Source organism: Taudactylus pleione, unplaced genomic scaffold, assembly GCF_031769625.1.
Source record: "Taudactylus pleione unplaced genomic scaffold, aTauple2 ptg000040l, whole genome shotgun sequence".
NCBI classification, from domain to species: domain Eukaryota; kingdom Metazoa; phylum Chordata; class Amphibia; order Anura; family Myobatrachidae; genus Taudactylus; species Taudactylus pleione.
The window spans coordinates 16,362,475-16,376,637 of record NW_028284442.1 but is presented as its reverse complement, the minus strand read 5'-3'; the positions used below and the strand labels follow the sequence as shown (position 1 = coordinate 16,376,637).

The following is a 14,163-nucleotide window of genomic DNA, read 5'->3' as shown; positions in this document are numbered from 1 at the left end:
GACAGGTGACCTAGCAAGCAATATGGCAGGATACACTTAAAGTATGACATATAATGGTGCATACACACAATCAGATTTTCCCTTCAGATATGAACGATAACGATTTAAAAATCGTTCAGTCGTTCATATCTGAAGGAAAATCGTTCATATCTGACATGCCTGAACGATGGACGATCAACGATGCGCGTTCCCGTTTGTCAGATAACGATTTCTGACATCTGATGGGTTTGCAGTCAGACTTGGACAATTCCATTCATTTTAATGCAGTCAAAAATCGTTCAATCGTTCAAATCGTTCAAATCGTTCAAAACTTTGGTAAAATCGTTCAATCGTTCAATCGTTCATCTGACAAATCTGACAAGTCTGACAAATCTGACCGTGTGTACGCTCCATAAGAGTGCAACACAAAATAGCATCTTTGTTTATTAGATATAACACAATTAGCTAGGCTCTGATTTGGATATAAATAAGCTGCTGTTGTATAATCATTTTCTGATGAAGTTGGATAGGACTGAAAACCACTTAGCAATATGTTATGGTTTACATTTTACATGAGTATCACTTCAGTTTCTTGTTATTTTTAATCGTGTACTTACCAATGTAATTTTAGTTTTAATTTGTGGGTCAGTTGCCAATTGTAGATTTGTAAAACCGATTAAATGAATGACTGTACATCTAAGATATTTTTAATTCCAGATGCTACATAAGGATGCTATTTTATAGCTGTGATGTGGTATTTTCATGTGCCTTTTAGATTTCTGTAGAGGATATTATCTTACTGGGTTCTATGATTGGGAGAGTATTGTTTAAACACATACAAATTTACTTACAATTTCCTATATCAAGTGAAAAATTATTTTGATAAAGCCTTTTTTGATTTCCAGGTTATTGCATGTGTCAGTGATAGATGATTTGACACCATGAAAGCAGTTATCATCCTCACTTTGCTTGCTACAGTCTGTTACTCCAAACCCTTCCACCAAAGAGGTCTGTTTGATTTTATGCTAGAAGATGAAGGATCCGGTTCTGAGTTTAAAGAATTGGAACCAGTTGGGCCTACATGCCCATTTCGCTGTCAGTGCCACCTCCGTGTTGTGCAGTGTTCTGACATTGGTAAGTCGTATCAAAGTGGAAAAGATAACGTGTTTTAACGTGTATAATGTGTTCCTGCAGTGTGGAATTTTGTATAACAATATTAATAACCTTGCAATGCAGTATATACTGTTGTAGGTGAGGTTCTTCAAATTGATATATGACAGACTCACATGTAGTATAATGCTCTAGGGCATTCGTTTTTTAGGGAAGACCACTTGTTACAGTTTGAATGAATCCCTCTGTCACTCAACTCCTGAAAGGTACTGGAAAGATACCTTTGTTACCTGATCCCTGCAGAACCTGGATGAGTGGAGTAACTTTCAAACATGTGTCAATACTCAATGTGGGCTGAAAGCAACATCCAATTGGACAGGTGCCACAGAAATCCAAACCCTATTGACAACTGCTTCAGTCTTTTCTGGTGACTTGAATCCTCTACTTCCTACATAGAACATGGTGCCTGTATTAGTAACAACTGCGATGTTGTGGTAATACATGGGCTCCCAGTGAAAGGACAACCACTGGGCCATTACCCAAAGGGTAGTGGAGGTTTGTCTTAGGGAAAAACACCTTTTTCTCAGAGATATACTTTAATCCTAGAGCAAGATATTTACTTACGCCTTGATTATGTGGACGTATTCTTTTATCAGCCTTCATGGAGGATTGATTAAGTGATGAAGTTATGAAAGGCTGGTCCCAGGGGGCAGACTAGATGCCACCAAGGTCAACCCTTTGAGAACAGCTAGCATTGTCCATGCCTGGGACCTGCCTTGTATACAATGTCTCTATAGCACTGGCCCAGAGAGCATATGCCACTTTGCCCCATGCATAGCTTATCTCTTCTGTTAGTTGATAAGTTCTCAAAGTTATAATAAACAGCATAGATGTAGGGCACCAACATGAGGCAACAACTAGACAAATATTGTATGTGGTAAATAACTTTTCTTATGAGAAGTAACGATGCCTAGACACTAGACGATGTGCTCACGATGCGATATCATGAGCAATTTCCTTTGAACTCTCCCCGGCAGCTCCCAGGCTCTCCAGGACATGATATGGTGCTAAAAAGTGTCCAATCTGACTAAAGATCTATTTGCACAAAATCTATCTATTGCACCAAATCGTGTATGAGATTGGCAAATCTTACCTGCAGCAGGCAAGATTTGAAGATGCGTTGTACGACCCACGGGTATGCGCATCGGCATCGTGATCGTGAGTGGACACTCAAAATTTGGACAAATTTTACACGATTTGTCGTTCCAATTCGTTGAAATCGGGCGAATCGTGTAAAATATCATCTAGTGTGTAGGCACCTTAAAAGTAGTGAAAAAGAAAGAATTTATTAAAATTATTTCTAATATGTATAATCTCGCTGAAAATAGAAGTTTATTATAATATTATTTAATATTCCCACACAAATCTATTATTTTGGATCTAATTTTGACCAAAACTCTTTTTGCATTGCTAATACTGATACAAGATAATGAACTTGCTACTACTTTCTGAATTTAATCAGTGCTGAGTGATCTGTTATTTTTCATCATGTCATATTTCCATCTACAAGTGGGCTATAGGTTGTGGATCTGCTTATGTGTTGTACTTATTGTCTGTAGATCTATTTGACCTGTGTTGTATTTTACTTTGAACCATTAGATTTAGATTTAACCATATTCCATAAGTTGTTATCCTATTGACATTTCCAAGGTTTGTTGGAAAGCCCTCTCTAGGAGCCAACTCCACGCACTATCATCATGAGTTTGGTGGTGAATGTGTGAATCTGCTATAGTGGTGGTTACTATAATGGAGTAGGAGACTTTGTCAAATTGGGGGATTTGTTAAATTAGGGTAGCTGCAATATTGACATTTCAGAAATAGTTCAATGATTATGGTACTAAATATAAAGCATTAAAATTTATATCAGTGGAATTTCCATTTAATGTAAGAAGACATGCATACAGTATAGAGAATGACTCCTAGGACTAAGGTTACGGTGACCATTCTGCCAGTCACCACAACCTTACTAATCGCATATGTACTAGCATATGCGATTAGTATCGCAAAGGACAGCTCTTGCTATAAGAGCTGCCCTTTGTGAAGCAGCCGTCGCCGGGTGACGGGGTCTCCCTGGGACCCAGCCCCCTCCGAGCTCCAGGAGTTTCCTGCTGGTCACCTGTGCAGGAAGACCTGGGCTCCTCCTCCTCCTCCCTGAACCCGGACAAATATTAGGAGGAGGAGGAGGTGGAGGACCCAGTAAGAGCACGGGACAGCAACCATGGAGAGCAGATGAGTGGGAGCCAGTGCTGGGCGACGGCGGGGTGGCGAGGCATTGGCAAAGCATAGGGTGCGTGGTGCGGTAAGTAGCCCATAGGCTTCTATAGGGTAACACCAGTTTTTCTGGCGTTACTCTCCACACCGAAAAAAGGGCAGCCGAAGCTTAGTACATATGAAAATGCGGTAAAACACCGAAAACGGGGTTTTTACTGCATTTTTCCTTTTGTACATCCCGGCCTAAATTTGTTAAATTGCACAGCATCTTCATACTTAAAGGGGCAATGATATTAATACAAAAAACAGGCGTGTTTTTTATTTACTACTATTGTCTCTTTAAATCCAGCGACTGAACCCTCTAAAGACACAGTGGCTTGAAAAGTACAGCCTAGTAAATGTAGCCCCTATACTCCTTTATATATGCCACCTAGATCCAAGCAACAGAAGGGAATAAGGTGCAATGTTAGGTAAATAATAAAAAATATATGCATTGTCCTGCTTAAGTGTAAAATCATAAATGTACTGCAGAGTCCATGGCTGTATTCTACCAAGGAAATAATGCACTATTTCCCCATAAATATAGTTTCCTTTTAAATCAGTCTATTGATTATATAACTTATATTTAATATAAAAAGGAGCAGTATTTTGAGTCTTGATGAGAGTAGGTACTGAATTGGCAAAAAGTATATCTAATAATCCAGCTTTAGGAATTGTTTCCCTTCAACTTTCTCTATACAATTGTTGACATGTATTCTTCTGTGTATATTATACTGTGATTTGTGTGGGTCTCCAAATAAATGTGGTAAAAGCTACAGTTGCCTAAAGGCCCCCATACACGGTGCGATTTTTACACGATTTGTCTGTTTTCAATTGATTGGAATGACCAATCGTGTAAAAAGAGGTGTGTGTGGGGATGATCACGATGCCGATGCACGCCCCCGTCGTCGTACATCGTCGTCGTTGATCAATTGAACCTGCATCTTTCATGATTTGGCACACTTCGTTTCGTGTCTGTGCATGATGAACGATGCGATGGACGATATGTTGTCACTTTTCCTCCCATGATTTAGATTCCAGAATCGTGAGGTTGTTTGCTACAAATGATATAGCGTTTACGATCTGCAGTCGTTTACGACCCATCTATATCGTTTGGTCGTTTGTACAATCGTTCCTTGTCTGGGCACAATATCGTTTGACCGAAAGAGTGCAGGAATTCCAAGGAAAATCAAAGGAAATCACAAACTTTTGGCCTATGGGTGCCATTAAAAAATGCTGATACTCTAGGGCAGGGGTGGGCAAGTGACCCTGCAGCTGTTGTTTAACTGCAAATTCCAGCATTCCTTGCAACAGTTTTAGCATGGCCTAATAGCAAAACTGTGGCAGGGAATGCTGAGATGTGTAGTTCTACAACAGCTGAGGGGGTCCGCTTATTGTTCACCTCTACCCTAGGGCAGTTGCGTATCTATAATGGGTGCAATGTGTGCGGGGCACACAGGCCCCCGGGTCCAGGGAGGCCCCGCACCACACACACTGTACCCATTTTTTTTAACTTACCTGTCCGTGGTCCCGTGTCGGGTCTCAGCACTGCTCAGAACACCGGAAATTGGCCGCCGTGGCCATTTTCCCAGTGTTCTGCGCATGCGCAGTAGACTCCGGGCACACTCTAGTGCCCAAAGTCTACTAAGGCTCCGGTGGCTGGCCAGCCGTGTCAGTCAGCTGCCAGCCACCAGGGAGAGAGGAGGGGTCCCCGCACGGTGAGTGCACACGGGCCCCGTCCTCTCTTAAGACGCCCCTGCTCTAGGGTGCTGTGATTCAAAAATGTTTGGAAACCACTGCCCTATTCTATTTCTTTAGATTAGCCCAGGGTTTCCCAAACTCTGTCCTCAAGACATCCTAACACTCCACGTTTTAAGGATATCCATGCTTGGACATAAATATAATCAAACTGACTGAGGTACTAAGTCATCTGTGGTTAAGCATGGTTATCCTTAAAACCTGAACTATTAAGCTGCCCATACACCTGCACGATTTCGTGCCAATTGCCTGATTTTCGATGAGTCATCAGATGGATCTTGTGAAAATTGTGTATTATTTTAGTAAGATACGATCCGATGCGCACTACCGCAGCTCCTATAATCGGATCGTATGATCAGATGTGCAGCACATCTTGTCCATCGTATCTTGTGTAGATCGTGCCGTTTATTTTGTTCATGAGATCCATCGTGCAGCAATTCAAGGCATTTCAATGACTGTTTCCCTAATGAGCCTGTGAGGCACAGGATCGATCTTACGACAGATCATGTGCTAAGAAAACAACAAACATGCTGCCGGGACTGCCAGGGAGCTCCGGGGAATCGTATGGAAATCGTATGATGAATCTGATCTTATTCTGGTCGTGTAGGTGTATGGCCAGCATTAGGGTGCATTGAGGACAGTTTGGGAACCACTGGATTTGTCCATGCAAATACATTTCAAACATTTGTATCAATTGGCGTCTACAAGATACAAAATGCTTCCCATTAAATGTAGTGGCCAGAAGCAGTTTTTTTCATATAGTTTGTGAAACTAAACATGGTTGTCAGTTACAGAAAGCCTCCAGAAAAGCAAATACTGTCCACTGCTTGAGATACTTTAGAAAAACTTGTCAGTTTAATAAAATCTTGTTGTTATAGTTTTTGGGCGCATTATCAGGTGTGTTACTTTGGACAACCCTCACTTAGAATGGAATACCCCAATCTTCTCATGTCCACTCAGCTCCTGATGAGTCAGACACCATCTTGACATACCTGGCATGTATGTCTTTATAAAAATATGACATATGACATGACGTTTCACAGTTCATTACATTCATAAATTATATCATGTGTCACAAAAAAAAGCACCTTCATGATCGTGACCTTAATATAAAGTATTGGCAGATCTGGCTAATGTTACATATGACAGAAAAAAGAATAATCATATATTTCCACTACTCTGCTCCCACAGTCATATTTTTTGTTGTTGATTCATTCTGCCTTTTCTTTCTTTAAATGTCATTTTGTACAGTAGCAAACTGAAGAAACGGAAATAATATGTTTAACATCAAGGGCCAAATTTATTTAGCCGCAAGTAGTAGGATGTCACATGTTACATTAATGCAGACTTCCCAGGCTATCTTCACCAAGCGCTCTCCCGCGATCTGCTCCATTGAATTGGAATCGGCAATTCGCAGGCATCACAGCAATGAAGTGCATTCATTCTGCAGTGCACGATCTGGGTGAAGTGTGAGACAAGGGCCCGTATTCAATTTGAGGCGAAAAGTCCGGATCCGCGATACTTTTTCGCTGATGACGTCATTTTCGCCTGTTTTGCTTTTACCTCGTATTCAATTGGAAAGACTTATCGCCTAGTCGGAAGGTCAATGCAATGTACTAGGCGAAAAAGTTTTGCCTGTGAATAGCAGGCGGAAAAAAGTGCAGAATTGGGGTTTTGGGGTGCAACATTGCGGAACCCCACTGCAGCCTTCAGACAGTCCCCCAAAGGTAGACTGTGTCAAAAAAATAAAAAAAACACTTAAAGAGACCCCAAAAAATTACTTTGAAAAAGGGGGCGAAAAAAAAAAAGTTGGGGGACAAAGTTAAAAACTAGCGAACTTGACCCTGGGGGTGGGGGTGGCGGGGGCCAAGTATTCCCCAGGTGTTTTTTTCATTGCAGGTGTTTGCGGCAGGTGGATTTTTCACGATTTTTTCTTCACTTTAGCAACTTAAATATGCTGAGCCCCATTTTTCAAGTACCCCAAATTTGCTGGGATGTTATTTTCTGGAAAAAATACTCCTGAATACTATTCTGCATCACGTATAGAAAAACACTATTTAGCAGCTATTGAGCCCGTTTAAAAACACCAAATACCTTCAGCAAGCCAAATCGGGGGGTACCATAGTGAACCTCCATGTCAGAGCATCTTTTGGGGGGTGTCAGGCTGATTTCCCCATTTCTGACAGTACTTTTCACCTGTTCAAATTGAATACAGGGTAAAGCAGGCATGCGAGCGATACTTTTCCGCCTGCAAAACAGGTGAAGTAGGCGAAAAGTCCGGGCCGCAAAAAAGTATTGCGGCTCGGCTCAAATTGAATATGGCTCAAAGTGGGGACATCTTTCTTAACCCCAAAAAAGTTGCAAATAACATAGCAGAACAGTATAGAAGGCTGTTAGTAGCCATAAGCAAAATATTGGATGTTCTTAAAAGGTGTCAAATGAATGATATTTAATTTTTTTAAATAATGATGGTAAATGATAGCCAGCAAGTACAGTACGTTTCAGCAAATGAAGATGTCTACAGTATTTTGGTGGACATTAAAATGTCTCTAAAGTGATTTTTAAGATTGTATATACACAAGTTTGGGAATATTTGTTACTCCCATTTGCAAGTTCAAAAGCCCATTTCCCATCAATGCAACACATCAATATGCATGTCCCCCATCATTTAATTAATTTTTCTTCTTTTTTAGGGAAACTTAAATTTTTTGTATTAAAATAAATAGTTTTTCTTACTTTTCACCTTCCATAGGGTGGAACCAAAAGTCACATCTTCTCCCATTGAAAGTTACATTAACGTAATGTGGATTTCTATTTGAATAGCAAAAAGTTGCTGCAGCAGCTGCTTGAATTCAGCCCCAAGAATGCACAGTGAGGGTTAAGCTGCTATATTCTTGATATTCCATGTTTAATTTCCACTACTTCATCTGTTTTACATATCACATTTTTTTTTTATTAAACTGTCCAGCTGACAGTTTTTAATTTAAACTATCTTATGTTCTTTTGGCATTCAGTGTGAAAAGGAGAAATCTGTTCTCCAGAACCCTTGGAAACAAATACAATTTTAAGCTTAATTTGGAAACAATTTCTGTACAAGAGTCATAAAACGGTCAACTCCCACTCTATTCATTCCATGTCCAAATTGCTGAGGTGAACAATTTACTGGAAGGAGGAAGGAAAGCGAGCTTAGAAAATGAATCACTTCTCCATTCTTTCTGGTTCTTGAAATAAAGAAAGATGGAAAATAGACTAAGAAAGAATAAGACAGGAGCCCAATGTTTTTCTGTCTCTTCGAGGACCTTTCAAAAATCCTTAAAGCAAAAAAAGTTTTCAACTGCAGATGGTCTGTAGATATAAGCTTAAAGGTACAGACACATTGGATTTAAAAGAAAAATGGACATATGTAAAACACTTGTAAATGTGTCTCAAAACTCATTCAAGCCTATTATTATTATATTTTATTTATAATGCGCCACACATGGTCCCCAGCGCCATACATACGTCAATAGTAGGACAGTACAGGTAACAATTAGCACCACAATACTCAATATACAATACTGCTGGGAAGGTGACGGCTGTCATTATAGTGCTAGAGAAGAGGGCTGTCAGAACAGTAGGGAGGAGGACCCTGCTCCTAGGAGCTTACAATCTAGCCTATCAGCCCTTCCACCTCCTCTGTCTTTGCTACCATCTCTACTCACCACTGTCACCCTATTTGCATCTAGCACTTTGCTCTAGGATGTATGCTCTCATGAGTAGAGCTCTCTACTACTGCACCCATCTCACCATCTCTGTTTCTCATGGCCATGATCCTGAGGGCAGGTCTACATTAAACTGGTGTGGTGCTGGATGTAGTAGTCCCCTAGACATTTTACCCACCAGGAGGGATACACTGTAATGTTGAATGTGTTATGGACTTGTTTGGTGCTGATGGCAGTTAGTCCACACGTGGTACAGCTTATCCAGTTCTTAGGTTTATTGACCCAGGGAGAACAACAAGTAGCATAAGATACAGGAATATGACAGGAATAACTGTAGTATATAAAAGCAGCCTGGAGCTTTAGGGTGTTATGGGCATTATAGTGAGCCGTGCATATGTGAGGTAAATGCACTAGCGGATGTTAGTAATATGCCCACACACTATACCATTGGTGATATAGCGTACTTGCTGTGTTTGTATAGGCCAGCGGTTTTCAACTACTGTGCCGGGGCACACTAGTGTGCCGTGGCCGGTTGTGAGGTGTGCCGCAACAGTCAGAGCCGCCAGGCACATTTTACAGTACTGCAGCAGCCCGGGCCGCTGAGCTCCCCTGGGAGACTCAGGCACGCCCGGGCAGTGACCTCCAAAAGACGCGGCGGCGTGACATCACAGGTCACGCACGCCACGTTGGCTGCTGCCTTCCCGCACACTCCTCCAGCCAGAGCGTTGCGCCATCAGCCGGTTCGTACTCTCTCTCTTACCTCCTGCAGCCGCCTGCCGGGAAGCCCGCCTGCACGCTTGCTCGCTCTCCTGCTGCAGTGTGTGAGTGACAAGATGGGGAGCAATGTGTTTTTTTGTTTGTGTCTGTGGGGGCCAGTCATGTTTTCTTTTCTTAGTGGGGACAGCCATATTTTTTTTTTCTTAGTGGGGACCAGCCACGTTTTATGTATTAGTGGGGAGCAATGTGTTTTTTTTTGTCTTTGGAGTCCAGCCATGTTTTTCATTTAGTGAGGTCCAGCCATGTTTTTTGTTTAGTGGGGAGCAATGTGGGTTTTTTTTGTTTGTTTCTGTGGGAGTTTTTTTGTTTCTGTGGAGGCCAGCCAATGTTATTTTTTTCTGTGGGGGCCAATGTATGTGTTTTATTCCTGTGGGGGTCAAATTATATGTGTGTTTTATTTTTCTGGGGCCAATGTATGTGTGTTTATTCCTGCGGAGGCCAATGTATGTGTGTTTTTTATTTTTCTGGGGCCAATGTATGTGTGTTTATTCCTGCGGAGGTCAATGTAGTGTGTTTTATTCCTGCAGAGGCCAATGTAGTGTGTTTTATTCCTGCGGAAGCCAATGTAGTGTGTTTTATTCCTGCGGAGGCCAAAGTATTTGTGTTTTATTCCTGCGGAGGCCAATGTGTATGTTTTTTCATCTGTCTCGCATGCCGCATTGCCAGATAGTGTGCCTTGGCAATTTTAAATCTTGCGCTGTGTGCCTCAAGTTGAAAAAGGTTGAAAATCAATGGTATAGGCTCTGTATGGATAGAATGTTGGAGAGTCTTGGAATCACATCTAGTTGGCATATATACAGTGGCATAACTAGGTCATGGCCGCTGGGGCTCATGTACCATCTCATCCTAGTAAGCCAGTGTAGTGCCGACCGCAGTGAGTGCAGTCAGCACTACACATTTACTCAGGACCGACGCTAGGCCTCTCTGCGCCCAGCACTGTCCTGTGCTGCATAGCCGTGTCCCTTCCCTCCCCCAGACAGACTCTCATTGGCTGCTGTTGCACCCACTGCAAGAGCCCGGCTTTAGCTCACTCATGAGCTCCGCCATTCGCCTCTTGCAGTGGGTTATGGGAGAAACGTCATAATGTCTCTCCCAGAATGCAGAGCGCGCCAGCCCGGGAAGACCGAGGTGCAGAGCCGGATTAAGGGGGGGGCATAGGAGGCTAGTACCCCCGGGCCCCCCTTTCTTAAGGGGCCCCCTTCCCAGCCATACTCAGAGACACCTTGACTGAGTACTTGCACTGCTGTCCGATCTGGACACACTCCTTCTCACACTGGTTGGGGACTGTCACTGCGCTGCCTGCGGTGCTTGATCGGCACTGCTGCGCATGCGTGGCAGACGGCAGCTCCTCAGAGCAGAGCTCTCTGACTTGAATTTATCATGTATCCAAGGCCGGATGCTTCTTTTCTGCCTTCCGCTCAGCTCCCAATCACAGCGAGCTCCTGAGCACCGCTGATGGTTAGGTCGGATAGATTCTACTATCAACCCACTGCGGATGCCAGTTCCTCTGTGTCTACCCTGCAGAGACTGTGACTCGCACGCAGGAGCCCCTGCAAGTCAGCAGCTAGTGTCGGTGGCAGACAGTACACTACACATTGCCATTGCCATTTGACTTCAGGAGGTGAGTAGTGTGGGCACCATGCTCCACTGTCTGTCTGGGAGGCGGATTTCCCTCCAGGGTAATGGCTGTAGCATTATGCACTAATTACAATATGTTCCATAAGTCTTCTCCTGTCTCTAAATGAATTATGTGCTACTGAACCTCCAATATCATAGAAACCGACCTGATTGGCTACAAGGTAAAAGATAATGTATTCAGCTGCAATCAGTGCGCATGACTTTTCATGTACAGTGTGTATGTATGTGTGTGTGTGTATGTATATATATATTATATATATATATATATATATATATATATAAACCCTCCCCTTCCTGTGTTTGCCACAGGTCCACGGACGATTCTACTCCTTTCCAGCCTCAGCTGCCAGCAGCAGCTCTCCCAGCAGCAACACAACAAAATGGCACGCTGCTGGTGATGGAGCCTGGAGGAGGTTTCCAAGTCTACCCCCAGTGCAGGTAGCACCTGCGCTGCTGCCTCATGAAAATGTTTGGGGGAGGAGGCACACAGCAGGCAAAGCCAGGGGGCAGTGCTGAGAAGAGGGGGAGGGCCCCTCTGTATTAAATGCCCCGGGCCCCCCAAGGGCTTAATCCGGCCCTGCCGAGGTGCGGACGGCGGCGGGAGCAGGAGCCGGAGTGGGGATTCAGGTGGTTTTTTATTTTACTTGTGTGTCTACACTACTGGGGGCACTGCATCAGGGGGGGACCTCTACTGGGTGGGATCTACTACTTGTGGCACTGCATCAGGGTGGAGATCTACTGGGGACTACTACCGGGGGCACTGCATCGGGGGACACACCTCTACTGAGGACTACTACTGGGTGGGGGGGTACTACTTATGGGGCCACTACATCAGGGGGGACCACTACTGGGGGCACTACTAGGGGAGGGACCTCTACTGGGGGCACTGCATCGTGGGACCACTACTTGGGCACTGCTTAGGGTGGGACTACTATTGGGGGCACTATCTAAAGGGCACTGCATAGGGGGTACCACTACTGGGGACACTGCATGGGGGTGACTACTACTGGGGGCACTATATAAGGGGCACTGCTTAGGGAGGACCACTACAGAGGGCAATGTATAAGGGGCACTGGATAGGGGGAATCACTACTGGGGGCCTGCATAAAGGGGGATCACTACTGGGGACCTGCATAAGGGGGATCACTACTGGGGGCTTGCATAAGGGGGACCACTACTGGGGGCACTGTATAAGGGGCACTACTGGAGGCCTGCATAAGGTGGACCACTACTGGGGGCACTGTATAAGGGACACTACTGGGGGCCTGCATAAGGGGGACCACTACTGGGGGGTACTGTATAAGGGGCACTACTGGGGACATTGAATACTGGGGGTACTCTATAAGGGGCACTACTGGAGGACCACTACTGAGGGCACTGCATATGGGGGACTGTATAAGGGGTACTGCAGTAAGGTGCATATGGAATGGAAAGGAATGTTCTGAGTGACGAGAAAGGGGTGTGTGTCATGTTGACGCGCCCTATATTTAAGTGGCCAAGCAACTTGGGACCATGCCCATTTTTCGCTGTGTGCCCTCGGCGCACGCACATAGGGTGGGTGGCAGCTCCAAATGCCCTGGGCTCCAAATACCCTAGTTACACCACTGCATGTATACCAGGTAGATAGACACGCGGAAATGCTGTGCATGCGCAGTAGCGCATGTCAGAGTTCTGGCCTCCTGCTGAGCTCTGGCAGGTCCCAGAGATCACTGGCTCAGTAACCTGTATGCAGTGAGGATGAAGGCAGCACCAGAGTGCTCCTCATCCAACACTTATCACTGATGATTACTGTCTTATCAATAGCTGGATCTGTAATTCTATGTTCTGTTCAATTTGTTGTTGACAGGTAATTATATAATTTTTTTATTGTGTAACTAAGTATTATTCGTTGTTGTCTATACGTTGTTTAATATTGTTAAACTTGTCCTCTGTTCACCCTGGGATGTAGTCTTTAGATCGACATTTACAATGTTGACATTCATGTTGATAATACCATGTCAAAAGTTATATTGTCAATAGGTATCAAGTATCAACATACTTAGAATGTCAACATGTGAAATATCGCCATTGTCAGAATGTTGACATTAGGGTTAGGTTAGGCACTAGGTTGTTAAGTTAGCATTAGGCTCCTGGGGGAGGGGGAGGTTAGGGTTAGGCACTAAAGGGAGGGTTAGGGGTAGGGATTAGGGTCAGGGAATACTTACCGGAATGCAAGAGCATTGGAGGTCTGACTCAGAAGTGACAGTCACATGACCAGCGGGACCTGGAAGCTGTGCTGGAGCTTAGCCACCAGGGACTATATGTCACCAGGAGCAGGTAAGTCACCACTGGGCCAATAGGCACAGTGGGGTCTATGTACTAAGGAAGAAAAGGGGTAAAATCGTTAAAGGCAGTGAAAATTCCTGTACATGCTGTTTCTCAGTATGCACTAAAGGGATTTACTCTTCCTGCAGCCAGCCTGTGCTATGTGCAGGCTACAATATCGCACTGCACCTGGGACACTTAGTGTCCCAGGTATTACTAAGAGGTGAGGTCACTTACCAATACCATCTGGTCGGGTGTCTTCTCCAGCACCTGCTTCATCTCCTCTTGCTGTCTTATCTGCTTCTCCTCACTGGAGTAGCAGGAAGTGCTTTTTATAATTTTGCTTGTTTGCTAATAAAGTTTATTTTTAAAAAAGGGTCACTGCTGCAGTTGCCGGCAGGGAGACAGGGCGAGTCGCACACAGGGGTCAGGAGCAAGGGATCTCAGCTTTTATCTCCGAGGGAGTGGCTTAACCTTCACACTCCATGGCAGGTCTATTAGTTGCGCTAGCTGGCTCCATGCCAAGTGGAGTTTTAGTACATAGATCCCAATATACAACACCAAACCCGTTCACCCCTTATGTATG

At 44.1% G+C, this 14,163-nt stretch overlaps 1 protein-coding gene across 1 annotated transcript in view; it reads left to right on the top strand.

Annotated features, from left to right (window-relative positions):
* DCN (decorin) overlaps positions 1-14,163 on the top strand; it is a 70,347-nt gene that overhangs the window by 7,820 nt on the left and 48,364 nt on the right. Inside the window, exon 2 of the mRNA XM_088454426.1 lies at positions 885-1,113. Within this exon, the coding sequence (XP_088310552.1) occupies positions 921-1,113 (193 nt within the window). The 5' untranslated portion in view covers positions 885-920. The remainder of the gene's footprint in view (positions 1-884; positions 1,114-14,163) is intronic.